Source organism: Ochlerotatus camptorhynchus, unplaced genomic scaffold (genome assembly GCF_037179485.1).
Source record: "Ochlerotatus camptorhynchus isolate MF236.1 unplaced genomic scaffold, CSIRO-AGI_Acam_v1.1 ptg000033l, whole genome shotgun sequence".
NCBI classification, from domain to species: Eukaryota; Metazoa; Arthropoda; class Insecta; order Diptera; family Culicidae; genus Ochlerotatus; species Ochlerotatus camptorhynchus.
In genome coordinates, this window is record NW_027040524.1 from 734,357 (window position 1) to 758,860 (window position 24,504).

The 24,504-nt window shown below is 41.8% G+C and overlaps 1 protein-coding gene across 1 annotated transcript in view; it reads left to right on the top strand.

The window, feature by feature from the left end:
* LOC135709260 (zwei Ig domain protein zig-8-like) overlaps positions 1-24,504 on the top strand; it is a 575,709-nt gene that overhangs the window by 26,634 nt on the left and 524,571 nt on the right. Inside the window, exon 3 of the mRNA XM_065231563.1 lies at positions 20,503-20,550. Coding sequence (XP_065087635.1) covers positions 20,503-20,550 — 48 coding nt within the window. The remainder of the gene's footprint in view (positions 1-20,502; positions 20,551-24,504) is intronic.

The window sequence follows — 24,504 nt, forward strand, 5'->3', positions numbered from 1 at the left end:
TCCTTCAAACGCCACTTATTTCAGGTACGAGAACGAAAGTTCTAGAAATTAAAAAGCTCCCTTGCGTGCTAGCCAAAGGCTTCCTCGTTCATCGTCGTGGTTGGTTGGCTCGTGAGGTGGCAGGGCTGACTCGGAGGCAGCCGACTGGGAAAATTAAAAAGCAAGAAATATGAATTTTTGATGTGGATTTTTCGGTTGCATGATGCCCGGCTTTGTTCGCCCTACCTTCGTTCGCTGTTGGTGTTTATCGGAGCAGCCGGCAAACTCAAAGGATTCAGTTGAATGATGATGCCCGCAGCTTCAAGATTCCGCCGGCAAAACGACGAGGTGTGCAACAAGCCGTCGGTGTGTGGAACAATAAAATTTCAAAAGATGAAGTTTCATAAATCTCTGCTGCTCGTTCATACTCCACCGATGGATGGTCGGACGAACGGACGAACGGCTTGGTTCAACGCCCCACCCCCCCCTTTTTCTTGTTTTCAATTATAGTGGTTAGTGCAATGCACACCCACCCGTTCGAGCCGAAGGCGAGCAACAGTTTGACGAATAAAAATGGTGAGAAATCCGTAAAAATAAATGGGTGGTCCCTCTCATCCCAACCAGGTGAGGGAGGGACGGACCGTCGTAGCGAAGCGTGAAATTCCATTTTCCAACTTGATGGCGGCGCGTCGGTCTGGGGACCTGCTTTGTCGTAATATGAATAGTCATTTGTTATGTTCCATTATGATGATGACGACGACGAGGACGTCTGGACGAAGCTTTACGGTCATTATTTATTCGGGAAACAGAGGAAGTCGCCTTGAGCCAGTTTTGGGTTGGTTTTTTGATGGAATAAATTGCAACGAAGCGGTGCCAATGATGGTAGTGGTGATTAAATTGAAAAGCTATCCTTCAAAATTGTTTACGATACAGGTCTAGATTTTGTATGATCAATAAGGTTGTTAATTATTAACTTGAATTTATAATAGCTGTATGTCTTGATTGCAATATTGTTCTCTGAACTTAAACACTGGCAAGTAGACGTATACTACTCATCGTACTGCTGCTCGAACAGATCAGAAGTTCCACAGGGTAGCACTTTAGGACCACTGCTCTTCTCTTTATTTATGAACGATGTAAAATTGGAAATTCTTAATGATTGATGTGAACGTAATTTTATGGTCCTGTGCGTGTCAAAGTGCTGCGTAATTAGTTTCCGTCGAACTAGGACTGCCATTTTGTTTGATGATAACGCTGCTGGGACAGCACTTCAACGTGTCGATCACGTTAAAGACCTCGGTGTCATGTTGGATGAAAAGCTCACATACACTCGCCACTTCTCAACCACGATCGACAAAGCAAATCGTCAGCTTGGATTCATGTTCAAGATCTCTAAAGAATTCCGTGAGCTTCTGTGTTTCAAAGCCTTTTACTATAGATGTAACTCTAAGACTACACGCAAACCAAAAATCTATTACAATGAATGTTAGTTCCGTTTCCTATCATCCTCTGTTCATGAACATCGCAACGAATGTTAGAAATTGACCATGCAGGCGATGTAATGGTTTTTTGTCTTTTTTATTTCGTGTTCCATCTACGCTTTCGACTATACCAGCAAGCTTGAAGAACGACGTACATGGTAGAACATTGTAGAACGACGCACACACTTGTCTCGAATCTCTCCAGCAGAAAAAGCATACGAAGTCGAGCATTTTTATTTCGTGTTGCATCTACGCTTTCGACTATACCAGTAAGCTTGTAGAACGACGCACATTGTAGAACATTGTTGAACGACGCACACACTTATCTCGAATCTCTCCTGCAGAAAAAGCATACGAAGTCGAGCATGCGAGAAAATGAGCGCTTCATGTTTGCTTTTAGGCTGTCCTTAATCAGAAGTATAGAGAGAGCAGTGGAGAAAGCACAGGTCTGATAGTCACAACGTCCGTGGTTCGAGTCCAGTCCGGCAACCTTTTTTCTATTTTTTTCGACATAATTAATTTTACTCACTAATACACTCCACACTTTTCGGTCTCCAATTTTCTTACATCGGACCGCAGCTAGGTATATCGCATCCTCGGTTCATGCGGTCTCCACTTACATCCTCTGATGATGAATCCCACATAATTGTAAGCGAATCTTACATCCACCGGTTGGGTGTAGTAGGTCCCGAAGAAACGTACTCAACTTTTTGGCTCAGCTCTGGTACTATCTTCGGTCCCAAGCTAATCGATTCACCCCTCAAAACATAGGAAAATCCAATAACCCCTCATTTTATCTGTCAAACCTTCATAGCGAATCAAAACAAACATTGTGTAGTACTAGAATTTTGACTAAAATGGGGTACGTTAATCGATTTGCTTGGGACCAATAGGCTAGTCAAGTAGTGAGCCAATTTCAAATCGATAGTTTCGTATTGTTGGTTGCTTTTACTGTTCATTGGTACGCTCACTACTGGAATTCGCGTGTGTTTTGTCTGGAATCCCTACCAAGCAGTAAGGAGTGCACGATTCGAAGCTGTTCAACGCAAATTCGTCAGATACGCACTGTGCTATCTTCCTTGGAGTGACCACCGTATGCTGACCGCTGTCGGTTACTGGGTTTGGATACTCTTGCTGAGCGACGAAACGTATCGCAGGTCGTCTTCGTTGCTAAAGTCTTGCTCGCAGAGTATGATGTTCCTGAGTTACTGGTCAAAATTAATCTGTAAAGGGCGAACACGAAATTATTGCGACACATTCAACAGGGCATAACTTTTTACCATTGGGTAAAAATCAACCAAATTTTGCACTCTTTCTCATTTATGTGTATTGTGTACATGCTGTCAAACTCGAAGTCGTGTTTTTCGATTCAACGAAAATGGAGGTGAACCAACGCGAGTTGGGAGAACAAATTCTTTCCAAACACCTGGAATTTCCTGACCTGTCGCACCGGCAGTTGGGAAAAATGTTGAACATTCACCATTCAACCGTCTCCAGAGTGTTGAAGCGGTTCCAGGAGCGGTTGACGTTGGACCACGGCAAAGGAGCTGGAAGAAAACCGGGACCAGAGAACAAAAAGACGGAGGGAAAGGTGAAGCGGATGATTAAAGCAAATCCCAACGTCTCAAGCCGTGATTTGGCTAAAAAGATCGGCATGTCGCAGAGCTACGTCCAGAATGCAAATAAGAGAGCTGGACTACATACATACAAGGTACAGAACTTCCCAAGCCGCGATGAGCGGCAACAATCGACGGCTAAAACTCGGGCACGGAAGCTCTACGAGAAGATGCTGACAAAATATGGCTGCTGTGTGATGGACGACGAAACGTATATAAAAGCTGATTTTAAGCAAATTCCGGGGTTGGAGTTTTTCACCGGCAAGAGCAAGTTCGATATGGACGACACATTTAAGAAGAAGAAAATGTCGAAGTTCGCCTCCAAATATCTCATTTGGCAGGCCATCTGCTCTTGCGGACTGAGGAGTGAGCCTTTCGTGACAAAGGGCACAGTAAATGGCGAGATCTACAAATCTGAGTGCCTCGAGAAGCGCCTTTTGCCGTTCTTGCAGCAGCACGACGAAGCTCCGCTATTTTGGCCAGATTTGGCATCATGCCACTATTCTAAAAGTGTCCTGGAGTGGTATGAGGCCAATTCTGTCCATTTTGTTCCAAAGGACATGAATCCGCCAAACTGTCCGGAGCTGCGCCCGGTGGAGCAGTACTGGGCAATAATGAAGCGGGAACTTCGGAAGAGCAAGAAGACAGTCAAAGACGAGAAGGACATGTTAAGAAAATGGAAAAAAAAACTGAGAAACTGGTACCGGATGACACTGTAAAGCCTTTGATGGAGGGCATCAAGCGAAAATGCGTTCAATTTTACACTCAAGGCTCCATCGATTAACTTTTCTTTTGATTTTTGAAGTAAATATATGTATAAAACTACCCTAAAATTTTGGTTTAATTCTAAACATTATAAGAAAATTGGCATGACATTTTCGGTGTCGCAATAATTTCGTGTTCGCCCTTTATGCTCCTGCCCGAACACTCCGCCCGAGAGCCTTGCTACATGAATTAGTACATGCAACCAACTATGCTGCAAAAAGGTCTTTTGTCGCCATGATTCATCAATTCAACGAAGTATCTGACCTATTTGACTTTGACATCTGCTGTCAATCATTTTATTTTTATTTTTAACACTCCGAATACGGTGTGTAAAAAACTTTACGCTGACTACGAAGCCAGGCAAGGCAAGGCAAGTTTGCAATAACATAACTTCTTGATGAACTTCTTGATGAATTTCATAAATTTTGGAACCTCAGAGAATTCTTAGGGTCTAAAGATTATTTTTATTATAAGATTGAATTGAAAATAGGGTCGTCTACTTAAAAAAAAAGTATGTCTATGGGTTTTGCAAGTGGCTTAAGGTCTATAATTTAAACAAATGGGAATAAATGTTCATAATTAGCCAGAATGCAGTCAAGTTTTATATATATATATATATATGGATCCAAGAGACAACGGAACGGTCCTCGAAAGATCCGGAACATCCGTAAAAGTGGTCAATTCACGAACGTGATTCTATAGCTCGGTGTTTTTTTTTCGAAAACATTAGGAATTTTTAAATAAGATAGAATTTTACGTCGTGACATAAACATGGACCTCCATGGCCATGGGATCGTCCTCCGGAAGATCCAAAACATTCTTAAAAGTGGTCCATCCACGAAACTGATCCTAGAGCTCCATAAACCTTATTTGTCAAATGCAGCAGGAGCTTATGTTTTGCGTAGGAGTAGGAATTTTAGAGCGGGGTTCCCTCTGTTTATACTCTTTAGTATGACGCACTTGACATAGATGGTCCACAGCGACTAACGAAGATCTATTGATTCCGATCAATAGCGGGATGCCTTCTTCCTCCTTCTATGGATGCTCATGTGGGCTACAGCTCGCTGCGTGCAGGCAGCCTTTCGTTATGTACTGGAGAACACCTCCCCCACGACTCACCACGCGGTGTTTGAATTAACACCGTTTGGTGAGACCGGATGGGATTCAACTTTGAAATCTGTGTTAGGGAAATCGCTTTTTGCAGGCAATCGGTGATAATTTTAAATATCATAGCAACAGTTGCACATTCATGCAATTTTCAAAAGTGACATTTTGAAAAATGATAAAGTCTTAATTTTAACGTAGAACAAATTCCTATCAATTGGCGTATTAAGAATTAAAATCCATCATCTCTGGATTAAAATCAGACCACTTTCATGCCACGACCGACTTTGGTTTTTAAAAATACACCCAATGTTGCCTTAAAGTACATGTTATATTAGATTTAAACATATATAGATAGAGCTGGAATTAAGCGTAACAGCTTTTGTAAACAATGACTTCTCTCGATTATTTTTCGGAATTCAAACCAACATTTCCGTCGAGTAAGAGAAGTCTAACCCTACCAGATGGTGATGTTGATTTACGTGGGCGAGCCTTGACTTTTAAGACATCATCGAAAGAAGTCATTGTTTACAAAAGCTGTTACGCCCTAATTCCAGCTCTATCTTGATATGGGAACTGACATCCGATTGATAACCTTGACACATATTCAAAAAATACTATTTAAAAAATTTATGGTGTTCCTGAAGAGGACCGTTTTATGGTGATGGTTGAGTAATGCTGAGCTATTAGGGTGTTAAACACAGATGAGGCTGATGAGCTGTATGTTGTTTGGAATGAGGGGTACGCGCTTGGCATGGATGGCTCACAGTGACTCACGAAGAGCTACTGATTCCTCCTTCTATGGATGATCATGTGGGTTGCAGCTCACTGCTTGCAGACAGCTTTTCGTTGTGTACTGGAGAACAATGTTCAACGCCTCACGCTGAAAGCACTGCTGCACCACCACACACGGTGATTGGAACTGAATCCGATCAGCGGTTAAGGCCAGCCTTGGTAGCTAGCTGCTTGCAGGGAGCCTTTCGCTGTGTACTGGAGAAAACCACCACTTACCACGTGGTGATTGAATAAACACCGTTTGGTGAGACCGGATGGATTTCAACTTTGAAATCTGTGCTAGGGAAATCACTTTTCGCAGGCAATCGGTTATTTAATTATCAAAGCAACAGTTGCAGATTCGTGCAAATTTCAATATAGTGATATATAAAAAACCGAATTTATCTACCTATGGTGTGATCAGACCCTTCTTACTAATTCAAGTTTATTTATTTTATTGTCATTATCAGTGACCAAGCCCCCCACCCCTGTGTCATCCAGTGACGCTACGCCATCTCCTGGGGCTACCCGGAATATATCCGGGTGTAGTCTATTTGGTGAGGCTACCAATCACCTTGTCATCGTATTTTAATGTGATTTAATGGGTTTTAATTCAATTCATATTCAAGCAACTTCCCCGGGGTACCCGGAACATGTCCAAGTGTGTCCAATGTGGTCTGGAACACTTAACACGACTTGCATTGATCTTATTTTTGAATTCTGTAGTAATTTGATGTGTCGCATGATGGTTTTAATACGTTTTCCGTTAAATCCAGCGTGAAGGCCCATATTCACCGGATCTTATTCCGGCCATGTCTCCGGAACCGGTTCACCGATTCCAAAACCGTTCAATAGCGTTCAATGGGACCCCAAGACCTATCATTTGGCGCCAAGTTTGTCCAAATCGGTTGAGCGGTTGCTGAGAAACGTGAACGCATTAATTTCGGTGCATACACACACACATACACACATACACACATACACACATACACACGTACACACACATACAGACACGTTCCGATCTCGTCGAGCTGAGTCGAATGGTATATGATGGTTTTGATACGTTTTCCGTTAAATCCAGCGTGAAGGTCCATATTCACCGGATCTTATTCCGGCCATATCTCCGGAACCGGTTCACCGATTCCAAAACCGTTCAATAGCGTTCAATGGGACCCGAAGACCTATCATTTGGCACCGAGTTTGTCCAAATCGGTTGAGCGGTTGCTGAGAAACGTGAGCGCATTCATTTCGTTACGAACACACACACATACAAACATACACACATACACACACACACACATACACACACAAACACACACACAAACACACACACACACACACACACACACACACACACACACACACACACATACACAAACGCACACACACACACACACACACACACACACACACACACACACACGCACACACACACACACACACACACACACACACACACACACACACACACACACACACACACACAGACACACACACACTCACACACACACACAGACACAAACACACACACACACGCACACACACACACAGACACACACACACACACACACACACACACACACACACACACACACACACACACACACACACACACACACACAAGTCGTGAGTGCGTACAGAACCATTTCGATGGAGGCAGTATGCGTTATCGCCGGTATGATCCCAATCGGCATCACCTTGGCGGAGGACTACGAGTGCTATATGACGAGAGAAACCAGAGGAGTACGAAAAATGGTGAGAACGGAGTCGATGGCTAAGTGGCAGCAGGAGTGGGATGCAGCAGAGAACGGTAGATGGACACACAGGCTAATACCGACTCTTTCGACCTGGGTGAACAGGAAGCATGGAGAAGCCAACTTCCACTTGACGCAGTTCCTGTCTGGTCATGGCTGCTTCAGGAAGTACCTGCATCGGTTCGGACACACAACGTCACCCTTCTGTCCGGAGTGTGGGAATGTGGAAGAATCACCAGAGCACGTGGTTTTCGAATGTCCTAGATTTGATGATGTGCGAGAGGATATGCTCGCCCTTAGCACGGAGAATGTCGTTGAAGAAATGTGTCGAGAGGAGGGCACCTTTAACGCCGTCAGCAGAGCAGTAACGCAGATCATGTCAGCGCTGCAGCGAAAATGGCGGGAAGACCAACTAGAAAGTAGTAATGTGCTCACACAAGTGCGAACTGAAAGCCGAAGCCGGGAGAACTCTCCGTCAGAGTAGGCTGTATCCACCACCAGGGATAACCGAGTAGAACGTGACGCTGGGAGATAAATGGCTCACAAATTGGAGAGACGATCAGCGAACTGGAAGCGCCAATTAGCTGAGGTAAAGTGAGGTGCGTAATGCACGGCCCCCTCCGAAGTAATACGACAAGTGGTTCCGGGGGAAAAGGGCAAGGCGTCTAAGGAGGTTTTAGTGCGGTAAGAATCCCACACACCGTGTCACCGCGACTGTGCGCCCAGTCGTCAAGCGGTGGCACGATGGCCTTTTTGAAGGTTTCCTAAAAAAAAAAAAAAAAAAAAAAAAAAACATACACACACACACACACACACGCACACACACACACACACACACACACACACACACACACACACACACACACACACACACACACACACACACACACACACACACACACACACACACACACATGTTCCGATCTCGTCGAGCTGAGTCGAATGGTATATGACACTCGGCCCTCCGGGCCTCGGATCGATAGTCGGTTTTTCAAGTGATATCTATACCCTTCTTTGTATGAAGGGTAAAAACGATAAAGTCTTAACAGATGCGCTGAAATATATCTGATAAATTGGTGATAAATTTATTGAAATTGGTCCAGGGGTAGCTGAGTTAATAACGTTCAAAATCTTTCACAATTTCGTTACATGTTCCATTTTCGGTTTTCACAAAGTGTACCCTCATAAAGAAATCACAGATGTAGTCCTACGTCAAAAACACGGAGCGCTAGAATCAGTTTCATGGAATTAGCACTCTTATGGATGTTCCGGATCTCGTGGAGGATGGTCTTATAGCCATCCTGGTCCATTTTTATGTCACTACCCCAAATTATTTCTAATATCACAGTTCTTAATATTTTTTCAAAAAAAAAAAAAAAAACTGCGCAGCTCTATAATCTTTTCAATCGTTTTAAGATCAGAATAATCTACAGACCCTAGGTATTCTAGAGGTACTGCAATTTTTTTTTCTTTTATTGATCGATAATCTATTATCTTAACTCTTTCAGGTTTTGAATTGGTGGCCCTGAAAAGGGCCGGTTGTTTTTCGAATGGTGGCCCTTAGAAGGGCCGTTATTGGTTTTTTTTTCTGGTATCCTTTTGACTGTACAACTTCCGGGCATGTCTTTTGGCCACAAGATTATGCTTCAGTGCCCTGTTTGGTTGCTTACTGGCCCGAAAAGCTCGAAATCCTTCTCGTTGACGAATCCTTCTGAGGGTGCTTTGGCTGGTAATGAATTTATTGACAATATCATAATCCGACAGCCCTAGGTGTGCCCTAACCGTTCTCAACACCTTCAAATGCGGCTTCCGATCCTTAGCTTCACTACTACGCTTGCGATGATCTTGCCGATCTATAGTATGCCGCTCACAGAAACGTTTAAGAACACTGCACACGGACGATTTCGCTAATTTCAACGACTTCGCGATTTTTGAACCTGACCACGTCGGATTAACCAAGTGGGTGTCCGAAATTAATTTTTAGTTCGCGGCTTCCATCAAGTGTAACGTCTTTTAAACAAAATGGATTGTGATGATTTTTTCAACTCTGAACTCCGCTGTCAAAACATTCCAGATCCGACCGTTAGGAGCACTGCAGTAAATTTGTTGTTTATTTATTTTTGAGGGATTTTAACGTTTAAGGTCATTCATCCCTACTGCAGTAAATAAACAGTGCGTTCAGTTATCTAATGACACAAGCTTTATTCCCCTTCCGATTGAAAAAAAATGGATTTTTTCCCCAGATGACACGCTTCGTTTAACACTATTCCCCTAGTACCAACTCTAGATTGTGGTGAGGAGCTTCGGGTGGAAAATCATAAACTCGCACTACGAATTAATCGTCAATGTACGGAACATCGATTTTTTGGACTTGAACTTTATGAAATTGAATTTATCCTCAATTATCCTGTACGTCGCTTCCATTTGAACGGGATCCACATCCAGTGCTTTCACGAAATTATCAATTTCGCCCATAATGGTTTTTGCACTTACAATCAGAAAATTTACTCTCCTGTAATGTTAGATTAAATAGTTTTACAAAACGAGTGAGCAACGATTCCGAACATAACTTCAAAACAGCTGCAGGGATGCCGTTCGAGCCGACAGCAAACCAGGGTTTAAATTTTTGAAGAGCCAAATGTTACACGGACGTAGCTTGAATTCATCTATTGGAGAATCAGTAATAGCCCAAGTAGCACACTTCAGTCTCAACGAGTCGCAGCAACTTGATTGCTACTGAAATAAGTCACATAGAAGATTCCTCGACCGATTTGCGACAAGTGTGCTACTCGGTAGCAATTGTTACTTGATTTGGTGAGGCCGAGGTTTCGTTGAACGAACTCATGAAATGTTGAGCAAAGAGGCAGCACTTCTCAGGTTCAGAATCAGCGGTTTGCTCACCGTGATGAACTGCCAAATGGTAAACCCACTTCGTTCTTTTTTTTAATTTATAAGTTATTAGAAATGCTTTGGATTTTTGCAAAGAGATGAGTGCGTACGGAGAACACACCGTTGATACAGCAATCTGTTGTATTTCCTATAGTCATTACATGCGCTGTTAAACTACTGATTCGAAATGTAAGAACGTATTTTCGTAGCACTTTTGCTCTGCACTGTTTCAGTCGATGCAAGTGACCTTTGGACCAAGGGAGCTTTGATGTTAGGGTGGGCAATAGGTATAAATTCACCCATGATGTCCCATATCAATAGCAGCACTAATTCAGCAGCATAGTTGGCTCATCGGAAATCCAGTGTACGATTATCCTCAAAAACTATTGGTGCTGGGATATTTATCAGGACGTCTAACGCAGGGTAGTCAGCGTTAAGAATAGTTAAAGATTATATAGCTTTTGAAACGGTGCATGCTAGAGATGCTGCTTCTAGCAGCCGATAAAACCATTTGTGACTCATCCTGGAAAGGCGCATCGTCTGACTTACTCCACCGAAGTAAAGGTTGGTTATACTCTTCGAGCTGCAGAGCATAGTCATAGTCATTTCAAATTGCAAATCTAGATAGAGCTGGAATTAGGGCGTAACAGCTTTTGTAAACAATGACTTCTCTCGATGATTTCTCGGAATTCATGGCTCTCCCTGGCAAATCGACATCACCATCGAGTTGAGGAAGACTTCTCCTACCCAATGGATATGCTGGTTTGTGTAGGCGAGCCTTGAATTCCGAGAAATCAACGAGAGAAGTCATTGTTTACAAAGGTTGTTACGTCCTAATTCCAGCTCTATCTAGAAATATAGTACAGCTATCCCACGAAGAACGCATTACTCGAGAAAAAGCGGTGGGTGCAACTCAGTGGGTAACGCGTTTTTCGGGGGAAAGCTGTAGGGTGTAACAAAATATGGGTCATTTCAGCTCAAGTGGGTACACCACATGTGGTCGATGTCACCGATTTGAGCCAAACTTGGCCAAAACGCTAATTTAGGCATTCTGAACAAACGCCTTTTTTATTTTGCTTTGAAGTGCCTAGATCCCTATCAGCTACAGCCCTGGATTTTCGAGATTTTTAAAACAATCATCTCTCAGAAGAGATTACTCCACAACCAAATAAGCTATTCGTGATCTTAGGACGTCAATTTGAACATTTTTTTAATGTAGACTCTTATAGATGTACCCTGTCAACTTATATATGTACCCTGTCACTCACACAACATAACGGGAAACGGTGAATTACACCAACCCTGTCCACTGTGCCAGATCCACCATTCTGTGGAACACTTCCCGAGCAGGAAGAAATAACTTATTAATACCAAATTCAGGTATTAAAACAGCATAACTGGCAACCTCAGTATAGTATTAGTGAGGCTGACATAAGAAGTAAAATACCAAAAATAATACCTCAAACATGTTCTACGAATAACGAACTAATAAATAATTTAGTTATTACAATAACAAACGGATAACAGACGCTTTAATGATGCCAGAATACCAAAGTTTGTTATTTTGAAGGTCTTCTAATACCAATTCAATAACTCTTTTAGGTGTTATTGTCTCAAAACTGAAAGATCATATTTTGTTAGTTTGGTATTCATTTGATATTTTACAAAATATTTCGATAGCTGAATAATATCAAAATAAGGTTTTATACCACAAGCATACCAAAATCTGGTATCATACCACATTAAGACATTCATTTGTTATCGATTAGCTATCGGTTCCTGCTCGGATTTACTTGCCACTGCCCACAATATCAAGGAGCTAGAAACCTGTTCGACATCCCCGGCAGCATCCGAGACGCCCTCAGTGAAGACCCTTGCCGCTCAGTGGCCCTACTGGCTTTCCTCCGCGAGGCAGGCCTGTTCTCCCAAATATGACTACAACCGACCGAAACATTACCGCTGTCATTGCACGCTGTCATACCCTCAACTCCGACCATTTGTTTTTTTTTTTCCTTTTTTTTTTTTTCTTAGATCTGGAATATGTATCGCAAAGGTCGTGAGTGTTCGGAACAAACGTGTTTGCTCTTAATTCTTTTAATTATTTAAAAATCTATTATCTTAACTCCTTCTTTATTAGAATTGGTGGCCCTGAAAAGGGCCTTTTGTTTTTCAAATAGTGGCCCTGACAAGGACCGTTTGTTGTTTTTTTCCTAGTGTCCATCGAAAGGGTTGTTGAAGTTTCTTAATGGCTAGCTAGAGGGGCTAGTTTAAAGGGATTCCACTAACCTCCGGTCTAGCCACGAAGATCGTCATGGGTGGGCTCGTCTCTTTTGTTGGCTAGCTCGAGCTTGAAACCCTAGAGCTTCAAGGTCGGCTCCTGGCTTTTCAATACTTGTAAGTAGGATCCTGGTAGGGCCTCCAAATTCCGACTTATGCGCCAGACGACGAGAGTCGTCTGCCAGAACTCAACCCGAGCAGCACACTTCGATCGAAATAAGCTGCTGCAACTTGATTGTGACCGGAATAAGTGGCACACAAGTAACCACAATTGTTCAGTGACATGTGTGCTGCTAGGGAAGGTTGGATTGCCCAGCTAGCTCTTTTTCAACCCCACAACGGAATCCACCTCCTATAATGTCCCAAAACCTTTGATTTCCAAAGTCTATAAAAGTTGGATTTATGTTTGCATGGTGATTTCCTTAAAACCTTCCCTTTTCCTACTTTCTCCTAACGGGTGACGTCATTCAGTAAGTGTGTTCCCTGAACGTGAGTCAACCTACTTGCAATAGATTCCCCCCCATTTCTTCCCCTACTAATATAATAGTTTGCCCTACTAATGCTGGTGGTGGGGTGTGTTCGTGTGGGTACTAAAAAGCGGTTCAGGTACTTACAGGACTCGTCGTTGATCGGAGGTTACCTGGTCGGCCAACGGCTGGTTGACCGAGAACGACGTCCTCGCCGTTCGACGCTCAGGGGTGCGGGTTGCCCGTACGGACGACTTGAATGCTCTTCAGGAAGGGGACTGCCAGTTTCCTGTGGGCGGATATTTTGCTGACGCCCACTCCGACGACGGTTCGTCACACAATGATGCAAGCCGGGCGGAGTGCCGACTTCAGGGACCATGCAGTGTACCCACCACACAATTTGGATGCTCAGATAGCGTTCGATGGCACCGGGAAGGGGCGGCCTTCGGCGCCGATGGTGAATGAAACTTCGTTGATACAGGCCGGCGAAATACCGACTCATAGGCCCATGCGGTTCGCACGGAGCGGGACTTCGGTGCTCTCTAGCACCAGGAAAGTGATTCGCGGCTTCTTCAGGCTACGTCGGAGATGTGCACTTGATTGCTGGGCTCTGATCGGGACTGGTCAACACCTTCTACCCGGGACGTGAGTCTGGGCGATTCTCTCTGGCGGTGGCAAGCTTTCCCCGTACAGATTACTCGCGGATTGTGGCAACCACGTTGTAGCGGAGTGGTGCTCTCGAGGCCGAACTTCCTTCACCGATGACCACGCTCTCTGCAACTATTCTTAGCGGCACGCAGCCGCGAGGCGAAGAATAGTCCCAGGGGATCGCCCCCAGTCTCACCGATAGCACGCGGATAGCTTTTGGATGCTGTTGAAGCCGTAGCTAAGAGAAACTTCCAGCCCGCACAATCTCCACGAAACGCACTCGCCAAAACCCCAATGGTGCACGTGTTCACGTGTGGTGACTGTGGATGAATTCACATTAGTACCCCCAAACACGAAATAAACGACTTTCCAGCAATTACCTCACGTTTTTTTTTAACTGCAATGTCTGATTTCTTATCAGTTCTTTTATTTGGACTCACGTTTTCTTCCCTATTAAAATTTTATGATTAGTTTTATATACTGCAATCAAATTCACCACGCGCTTACTTTACAGGATTTTCAAGTTATTCACGACTCACGATTTTTTCTTAATTTATCAATTTACTTTAAATAAACTCTGGAAATACATAAAAACTATAAATTACTATTCAATTCAATTCACTGCACTTCTTGCTTTTAAATTACTTTTCAATTGATTAACTATCACTCCGAATTTAGCTTCGATATTCACTTGTTAAAATGTAGACTTTACTGTTCGGCGGTCTGAACGGGAAAGATCGAGCGGGTGCTCTTTCTTGATCCAGAAGCCTCAATTTTCCTATTTTTCGGTTTTTATTCCGGTTCTGATTTCTTGATTCTAAAATTATATATTCTAAATTTTCTTCGCGATTTGATCGGTAAGTTGACCTTTTGATCACTGACGTGTAAACCCCACCCACTTAACACCCATCATTACTGATTCGAGCACATTGGTTGCCTACCACGAAGGCGCAAATTTAAATCACAAATAAGGTTCTTTATGAAACGACGGTGAGCCCGTTTCACACTGATCAGAAGCACAATACACCTATTAATCACTTTTACTCTTTATTGTCTCACTCACTTGTTATGTCTGTAGTGTGGGTGTGTAGATTGCTGGCCAGCGATGACGGGATTCTGCAGTGGGTGGGGTTTTTCGGCGGCGGATGAACGGACTGTTCACATTGGATGCCGGTGCTCGACGGTTGTCACCGTGTGGCACGACGGATGTGGCACTGGGGCTCGATCGGGTGATCGACGGTGGTCTCTCAGTGGTCGTCGGTGTATTACCGATGGACGCTTGCTACACGGGTGTTGGCGTGTTAACGGACGCCCTCGTGGTTTAGCCCGTAATTAATGGGTCCTGCGGGGAATATGAGAGGTGGTCTTAGGGCTGGGAACTCCGATACGTGGTTATTAATTGAGTCGTACCTGACTCCGTATTCGGTGGTATTAACCGGTATTTGTTGGTAACTCTTCACTATGAAACTGATAATTTATATGAACTATCTTGCGCAATCGCTGAAGTAGAAGAGAACGTAGATTCACAATGAATACACATATACCCTATTCCTCGCTCTCGCTATCTCCTGATTTTTCTCGCTCGAAGGGAAACCAATAGGGTACAGGAACCAAAACGGTAGCAATTTGGAGTGTACGGAACGAATATGGACTAATCACTGTTGCCTATTGGCGCTCCTTTTATTTTGGCACTATTTGTTGATATTGCTGTTGTATTTGCTTCAGCGTATGGAGAACTAACACGAAATGCATAAACGTGCTACCAATTGACGTCTGCGGGAAGGTTTAGAGCTGAATAATTTTCACAAGTTTATTCTCTGACGGAGACTCAACGACCCAAAACTGATAGTGATTTTCCGAACACTGCTATTGGCACTGATTGATGATTCTTTGCTGTCATTTCGCTCCATGATTCAAAAATATTTCAATTTTGTGAACCTGTTTTACCCACCATCTCGGGATCTTAAAATAAATTCTATACCGTAGAAATATAGTGGCCCTGACCCTGCTGGTTCTTTCGGAATGGCGTGCTTTCACCATTGCACAGCGGTTGAAATTTTGCAGGTGATCAATGTAGTAGTCAGCTTGACGGAACGACTGCAGTGGAACGTCCGAAAGATAGTGAAGCTACTCAGAAAGCCTTCAATGTCCGCGTCATTCAGGGTCCTACTAAATTTGTAGTGACCATCTCCGTCGCTGCTGAAACTGCCATTTGGATCGAATCGAACAAACTGGTGTACTTGGGTATCTCCAGAGACAGCCTGCTCAGTTGGCTTTCCTCGCAGCCTCAGCATTACGCAGGTGATCATTGTAGTCAAACTCAGCTGTCGAACGTTCGAAGGATGTCATTGCCGTTAATAATACTTCTCATTCCGATGTCCGCGTCCACTTTCTGGGTCTTTCAAATTTTAGTTGTGACGACTGTCTCCACAGCTAATGGAATAGCAACTGATCACGTTCACTGAATTACAGTCTGTTTTATACCTGCAGAATAGCTAATTAGGCCCCTCCCTTTCGGAGTATTTTCCATCAGAGCGTTCCTAGTTGCAAGTATATGACAGAATTCACACCAGACCAAGATGTGCTCCAACCAGAATTGAATTGGATTGTTGTGAAAGAACAACTAGCGCTACTTGAATTTTTCACACCAGTGCAAGTCGATGTAGAGCGGATGACGGCGGCACAGTCATGCTGCCTATTGCGGAAAGCCTTTCCTCCGGTCGATGTGGATGCATTCGTCGTCGGCTTTGTATTGGTGCGATGCTTGCTGTTCCACTCATATCCGACCGTTGCTCGACAGCAAATGACGAAGAAAACGATTTGGCAAGCGTTTTTATTACCGCTGCTTTTCTCCTTCCTTCCATCCATTGGTGAAATGGTGAGCGGTCAACCGAGCGGTGAGCTCGCTCATGTGAGCATGCGCAATGTGTCGTGTGTTCGATTAGCGGTCAATCTTTACGTCCGTGTTTGGGATTTTTCGTTGAATGTCTGAATTTTGATTTTTTTTTAATGTGACCCCCAGTATAGAAATTAAAGACGTAGTCCTACGTAAAAAAAATACAACCAATATTTTTCAATACAAAATCCTAATTTTTTAATTACATGAATTTGATATTTTGCTCTTTACAATCAGCCCAGCGGTTCAAAAATTTAGAATTAAAAAAAAAAGTGCTTTTGGAAAGCATCGATTTTTTGGACCAGTGTGGGTGTATGAATCCATTTTGTTTTTCTTTAATTTTACAATTTTATTGTATTTCGGAATAATGGTTCCGAAGATATAAACAAAAATTCGATATTTTACGACGAAATGGAAATACTCATTCATTTTTCTCGGAAACCCGAACTGATTTGAGTGCAACTAGTTCCATTTTGTTTGTATACATCTATACATTTCATTACGTAAAGGGCTTTTCAGGGAAATAGGCACTTGGATGTAATGCCCTAAAGCCTTTCAAACCCATTTGAATCTAAAAATGAAAAGCCTTCACACCAAAGTCGGTAACATTTGACTGGATTACTTTCAAGTAAACAACCCAGTATTTTTTCCCTTTGATTTGTTTTCCATCGATCTTGTTTCTACGAACGCCAGGGAGAAATCTCCCACACCTATTGACCCATCAACTCATGGATCGGAGACCAAAGGTTTAACTTTCTTTCAGAAGGAAGGCGTGATCAGCGATTTAATGTCTCAGAAAATCCCGGCGGCGCCGACTGCGATTGAACCCAGGCTCTTTGGTGTGAGAGGCAATCATGCTGTAGTGGACACCATCATTGCCGCTAAGTAGGTTCTCAACGATTATAAATAGCTGATTAAAAGCTGGTTATGCCTAAGATAAGCTTACTCAGCTAAAAATAGCTTATTCGACTTTAAAACAGCTCAAATTGTTGGTTTGATTGATTTCAGATTGAAAATATCGTTGCTTTATAATGCTCATTTTAGCGGCAGCGGTGGTGTAGTGGTATGCGTGATAACCTCTCACCCCAGCAGCACTGAGATGTTTCTGAGGCATAACATCTCTGATCACAGGAAGTAAACCAGTTGGTCCTCGGTTCATGAGTTCATGGGTCGATAGGTAGGTTCCAGGAGTGGGAGCTGCCTTCTTGGCTTTCCAGTTGAAATGGAAAGGTTGCCGAAGACAAAGAGGGTGTCGACAATAGTCACACTCACCTGAGTAAATCTCTGGAAGCATTTCTGAAGTTCCGGGAAAGTTCAAAAACTGACGCGAGAAGACGAAGTAGAAGGTGACCTGCGGACCCTTCGTAGACTACGAGGCTGAGGAGCATGAAGTAGTTCACCTCCTCGAGGTGTGCCCTGGAAACGTTAAGTATCGAACCCAAGGGAGAGATATTGCGGCTAAACGAACTGCAACAGAGTAAGGACGCTGGAACCCCATCCAGCTCGTCCCAGGAGGTCGATAAGCCCTGCACAAACCCTCGTTCTTAGAGTGTAGACGACTCTGACCAAGTCGCAGCACACGCAGCTGGTATGCTGCCACGTCTGCTCTAGAATTCAGGCGAACAATTAACGGTGAACGATAAGAGGAAGGCCCTGCACAGCTGTACTCTGTGCAGTAGCGAGTGTCACGTGTGTAATACACCACTAGTGATGCGCCATAGCGCAACCGGCCCCCTCCCATGATGTAATGCTTTCGGGCGATTCCGGGGAGGGCAAGGGCCACGAGCGCAGGGTAAGGTTTAGTGGGTCGGGAGCGCTACTTCTCCCATCCCCACACCCTGAGTTATCTTCTCAGGTGTCTGGGAGCAGATTCCCCCCAGTATTAAAAAAAAGGCAACGTGGCTGACGAAGTGCGGCCATGGATCGAGTAGAGTGGAGACGACTGCTTCGGACAGCAGAGGACAACAAGGCTTTAGCCTGATTGTTAAGGTAAGGGAGAAGACGAAAGAACCTGGAAGTCGAAATGGATTTCCGGAAGGAATTGTGAAAGAACTTACAGGGTAAGGTGGATGAAAGTTCCTTAGGAAAGATGGAAGAAACATCGAATGGAAGATTAGAGAAATTCCAGGAAGTTGAAATATTAACATTTTGATGGATTTATTTGTTCACTGAATAAATGTATTTCCTGATTTCCAGGAATTACCGGGACGCGTCATCAGCTGTTTCTCGACCCCTTGGTAGCCGAAAAAGGCGAGGAAATGGAAACATTAGTCGAACGAGTATCAAGCATAAGACATTTTTGAAGATTTTTTTTTTAGAGTTGCCTTTAATATTTGAATTTTTCTGGGCAGGTGAGTAGCAATCATTTTGATTATAAAAATCGGTATGAATCGGTATTAAAACTCAAAAATCGGTATTCTGAGAAATCTTATCTGTACATCGGTATCAAGTTTTAAAATCGCTTTATCTGGCAACGCTGGCGCCAACATTGCTTAGATTTATCCTCTTATGTCATGCTAATCCCTATCAACTTTAGATATCAATAGTAAAGTTTTTACCCGGGTAAAGGCAATGACCTTTTATCTTGAGCTGTTGTTGAAAAAAATAACTACCACATATAATTTAAGAGAAGACCATGCTTAGCTGTGACTAATGCATACTATAGTGTTTTACTACACCGCCATCAAGAAGGCTCCAACAATCTGCTGAAATTGGAATACCATAGTTTACCAGCAATTCAGGACAATTAATCCAGCAAAGAACTGCCTGTTTTATGCTAAAAGCCTACTTCAAAACCGGCAGCAGCAGTAACATCCCCTTCCCGGGTGCGTTTGAAAAGAAAATGGCATTCAAATGAAGGGATTGATTGATGGTCGGATCGTAAAAAGAGCAAATTTGCTAGTAGTAATTTCCAGCCACAACCACCGGATAAGGGCTGGAACACTCTGGCCTGGTGTGTGGGAGCCGGCGCGCTGAGTACTTAGACATAATGGCACAGCTTGTTTTATTCGACACGCAAAGGGCCACCGCCAGCAAACGGCAATGGATGATAATGCTCCGATGATGGTGGAAAACAATCAACCCAAATGGCAGGTATTAAACGCTCCCGAGCACGCCACGGCCATTTGCTGGTTCTTCTATTTAGATTTGTTGTTGTTAAACCTAACGAGACTGAAAGAGTGCAAACTTGGAGAAATGAATGGTGGCGCTTCCTTATTGCCACTCTTGATGCCAAGTTATTCCATTACAGAGGGGAGACTTTGAGCATCGTCGGTTTCGTAGAAAAATAAATCGAATAAATAACCCCTCTCACAGTGTGAATCACTTAGATTGCGAGAGATCTTTTTTGGCAGGATTTCCGGTTCTTTTATGTCCTAAAGCTCCTCTGGTCTAGTCTTCAGAAAGCACTGACTGATAAGCTTTTTGACGACAGCGGAAAAGAACAAGACCATCAGAACCAAACGATCGTCTTTCACTAAAGCAACAAAACACGAGACACTTCAGGGGGTCTCAATGCCCTCTTTGGAACTGGAAAAGGCCATGCAGCTATAGAGACGCTGATGGTGGAAGAATTTTCACCGTGATTAATCTAGCTGTGAAAGTGGATTGACGGCAAGATTTCGAAAAAAAAAAGCAGCGCCCTTCAACCGTGAGATAACGTAGGAGAAAAATTGTTTCCTCCGCTGACAAGTGTTTTGTGTGCTTCACCTTCCGGGTGGATAAATTTGATGCTCGATCTTTTTTTTTTCTAATCTTTTCCTCCTTGTTACTCCTTTTCAGCTGTCAACGAGAAACGATTCGCTGTAAAATTTAATCGCTTTTTCTTCTGCTTCATCTTTCCTTTCCATGCAGAGCTCACCTGCGGCAACAATAGGGTAGACGATTATCAGAGTCAAAAAGGTAGATATGAGCTTTTTTTATGTGTTCTTATTGTTCACTTTGCCCCATTTGAGGACATTTTTTGAAGAGGTATTTGAGATCATGAATCATAATAGTTATTATAGGCTAGGTGGGGGAAAACAGGGTAATTCTTTACTGAGGGAGTTTAAGATTGTTCTGTTGTGGATAGTCATGTTACAGAAAGTCAGCTTTAGAACTACTAGGGTTATTACATATCATAATTTTAATTTATCGTCAGTTTCCACACAATTTTTCATCCTTTTTTCAAACATTTTGATTCCAAGTATATAATTAAGCTTGAAAAAAAAAATTGTTGTATTAAATATTATTCTAAGATAATTTACTTAAATAATTTCCGAGATAAACACCAATTAAAGCACACACTAAATGAAAAGTTTTGCAAGAATGGAACTGAATGATTGGAAATATTAAATTTAATTGATCCAAAGAAATTGCTGAAATTTATGGAACATTTCGTATTTTTTAGTAGCTCAATTGATATTTTTCATGAAAAGTTTCAGTACTTTTTAGGGAAAATTTAATCATTTTTTTTTATGTGTTTAATAACTATACTGCTTGTGTTTTATTTTTAGTTAGAGGACCAGAGCGACAGGCAGGAGTTCCAAAAGAAGTTTCTAAAAGAAGCTTCCAAAAGATTCTTCCAATGGAAGCTTCCAAAAGAAGCTTCCAAAAGAAGCTTCCGAAAGAAGCTTCCGAAAGTAACTTCCAAAAGAAGCTTCCAAAAGAAACTTCCTAAAGAAGCTTCCACTAGAACCTTCGAAAAGAAGATTTTAAAAGAAACTTCCAACAGAAGCTTCGATAAGTAGCTTCCAAATGAAACTTCCAAAATAAGCTTCCAAACGAAGCTTCCAAAAGAAGATTCCAAAAGAAGCTTCCAAAAGCAGCTACCCAAAAAAACTTCCAAAAGAAGCTTTCAAAAGAAGCTTCCAAAAGAAGCTTTCGAAAAAAGCTAGGATAAGAAGATTCCAAATCAAACTTCCGAAAGAAGCTTCCAAAGAATTTTCCGAAAGAAGCTTCCAAAAGATTCTTCCAATAGAAACTTCCAAAAGAAGGTTCCAAAAGAACCTTCCAAAAGAAGCTTCCAAAAGAAGCTTCCAAAACAAGCTTCCAAAAATCAAAAAAAAATCTTCCATAAGAAGTTCCCAAATGAAGCTTCCGAAAGAAGCTTCCAAAACAAGCTTCCAAAAGATGCTTCCAAAACAAGCTTACAATAGATGCTTCCAAAAGAAGCTTCCTAAAGAAGTTTCCAAAAAAAGCTTCCAAAAGAAACTTCCAAAAGAAGCTTCCGAAAGAACCTACCAAAAGAAGCTTCAATAAGAAGCTTTCAAAAGAAGCTTCCAAAAATCAAAAAAAAAAAACTTCTATAAGAAGTTTCCAAATGAAGCTTCCAAAAGAAGCTTCCGAAAGAAAATTTCCAAAAGAAGCTTCGATAAGAAGCTTCGATAAGAAGCTTCCAAAAGAAGCTTTCGAAAAAAGCTAGGATAAGAAGATAGCAAATTAAACTTCCGAAAGAAGCTTCCAAAGAATTTTCCGAAAGAAGCTTCCAAAAGATTCTTCCAATAGAAACTTCCAAAAGAAGGTTCCAAAAGAACCTTCCAAAAGAAGCTTCCAAAAGAAGCTTCCAAAACAAGCTTCCAAAAATCAAAAAAAAAAAAAAATCTTCCATAAGAAGTTCCCAAATGAAGCTTCCGAAAGAAGCTTCCAAAAGAAGCTTCCAAAACAAGCTTCCAAAAGATGCTTCCAAAACAAGCTTACAATAGATGCTTCCAAAAGAAGCTTCCTAAAGAAGTTTCCAAAAAAAAGCTTCCAAAAGAAACTTCCAAAAGAAGCTTCCGAAAGAAACTACCAAAAGAAGCTTCAATAAGAAGCTTTCAAAAGAAGCTTCCAAAAATCATAAAAAAAATCTTCCATAAGAAGTTTCCAAATGAAGCTTCCAAAAGAAGCTTCCGAAAAAAAATTTCCAAAAGAAGCTTCGTTAAGAAGCTTTGATAAGAAGCTTCGATAAGAAGCTTCCAAAAGAAGCGTCCAAAAAAAGCTTCGATAAGAAGCTTCCAAATGAAACTTCCAAAAAAAGCTTCCAAAAGAAGCTTGCAAAAGAAGCTTCCAAAAGATGCTTCCAAAAGAAGCTTGAAAAAGAAGCTTCTGAAAATTTTTTCCAAAAGAAGCTTCGAAAAGAAGATTTCAAAAGAAGCTTCGAAAAGAAGCTTCCAAAAGAAGCTTCCAAAACAAGCTTCCAAAAGATGCTTCCAAAACAAGCTTACAATAGATGCTTCCAAAAGAAGCTTCCTAAAGAAGTTTCCAAAAAAAAGCTTCCAAAAGAAACTTCCAAAAGAAGCTTCCGAAAGAAACTACCAAAAGAAGCTTCAATAAGAAGCTTTCAAAAGAAGCTTCCAAAAATCATAAAAAAAATCTTCCATAAGAAGTTTCCAAATGAAGCTTCCAAATGAAGCTTCCAAAAGAAGCTTCCGAAAAAAAATTTCCAAAAGAAGCTTCCAAAAGAAGCGTCCAAAAAAAGCTTCGATAAGAAGCTTCCAAATGAAACTTCCAAAAAAAGCTTCCAAAAGAAGCTTGCAAAAGAAGCTTCCAAAAGATGCTTCCAAAAGAAGCTTGAGAAAGAAGCTTCTGAAAAAATTTTCCAAAAGAAGCTTCGAAAAGAAGATTTCAAAAGAAGCTTCGAAAAGAAGCTTCCAAAAGAAGCTTTCGAAAAAAGCTAGGATAAGAAGATTCCAAATCAATTTTCCAAAAGAAGCTTCCAAAAGAAGTTTCCGAAAGAAACTTCCAAAAGAAGCTTCGATAAGAAGCTTTCAAAATAAGCTTCCAAACAAGATTCCAAACGAAGCATCTAAACAAGCTTCCAAAAGAAGTTTCCAAATCAAGCTTCCAAATCAAGCTTCCAAAAAAAGATTTCAAGAAATGCTTCCAAAAGAAACTTCCAAAAGAAGATTCCAGAAGAATATTCCAGAAGAAGCTTCCAAATAAAGATTCTAGAAAAAGGTTCCAAAAGAAGCTTTCAAAAGAAGATTTCAGATCAAAACTGTGCTGCAATTTGCACAACTTTGTTTATAACGGCTTAAATCGCATTTTTTTATAAAATATCTCCAAATACAGTCTGATATATTAGCCAATTTTTTATGGCAGGTTTATTATCATTTAAAATTGCCATTTTAGCGTATCGCTGGGCGTTGTACTTTTAGAGGTGGACATGTATTTTTGTTTTTAAATTTATTATACAGGTATTCAACCTGATGGTACCTTTTCCAACTAAAATTGGACTTCGTTTCTTGAAATCAAAATTCGTTGTGATCAATTTGGCTTTGATTTTGGTAATCTAAATTCCTTGCGCTTTTCCAAGTGAAATTTGGCTTTACTGCTAATAATCCAAATTTGTTTGCACTCTTCCAAGATAAATTTGACTTCGCTTCTCATAATCCAAATTTGTGGGACTCTTCCAAGTAAAATTTGGCTTCGCTGCCCATAATCCAAATTCGATTGCACTTTTCCAAGTTAAATTTGACTTCACTTTTTGTTATCCAAATTCTATTGCGCTTTTCCATGTAAAACGTGGCTTTGCTTCTACACACATAGAAAATTCATGTAAATTTAGGTGCTCTGAGACTGACTTATACGAGCCTCAATTTTGACAGAAAATTGAGTCATAATAGACGCGAAATTCTGCTCAATCAAACGTACTTTTCGTCGAGTAACGAACTTTTCAGCACTTAATTTTACATGACATGTTTGTTTACGTCTCATCCTTTATGTCAAAGATAGATTCCGTCAAGTGTAAAATTAGGTATTTCTAAGTGTGTAGTAATCCAAATTTGATTTTGCTTTTCCAAGTTAAATTTGACTTCGCTTCTCGTAGTCCAAATTCGATTGCACTCTTCCAAGTTAAATTTGACTTCGATTTCGTAATCCAAATTCGTTGCGCTT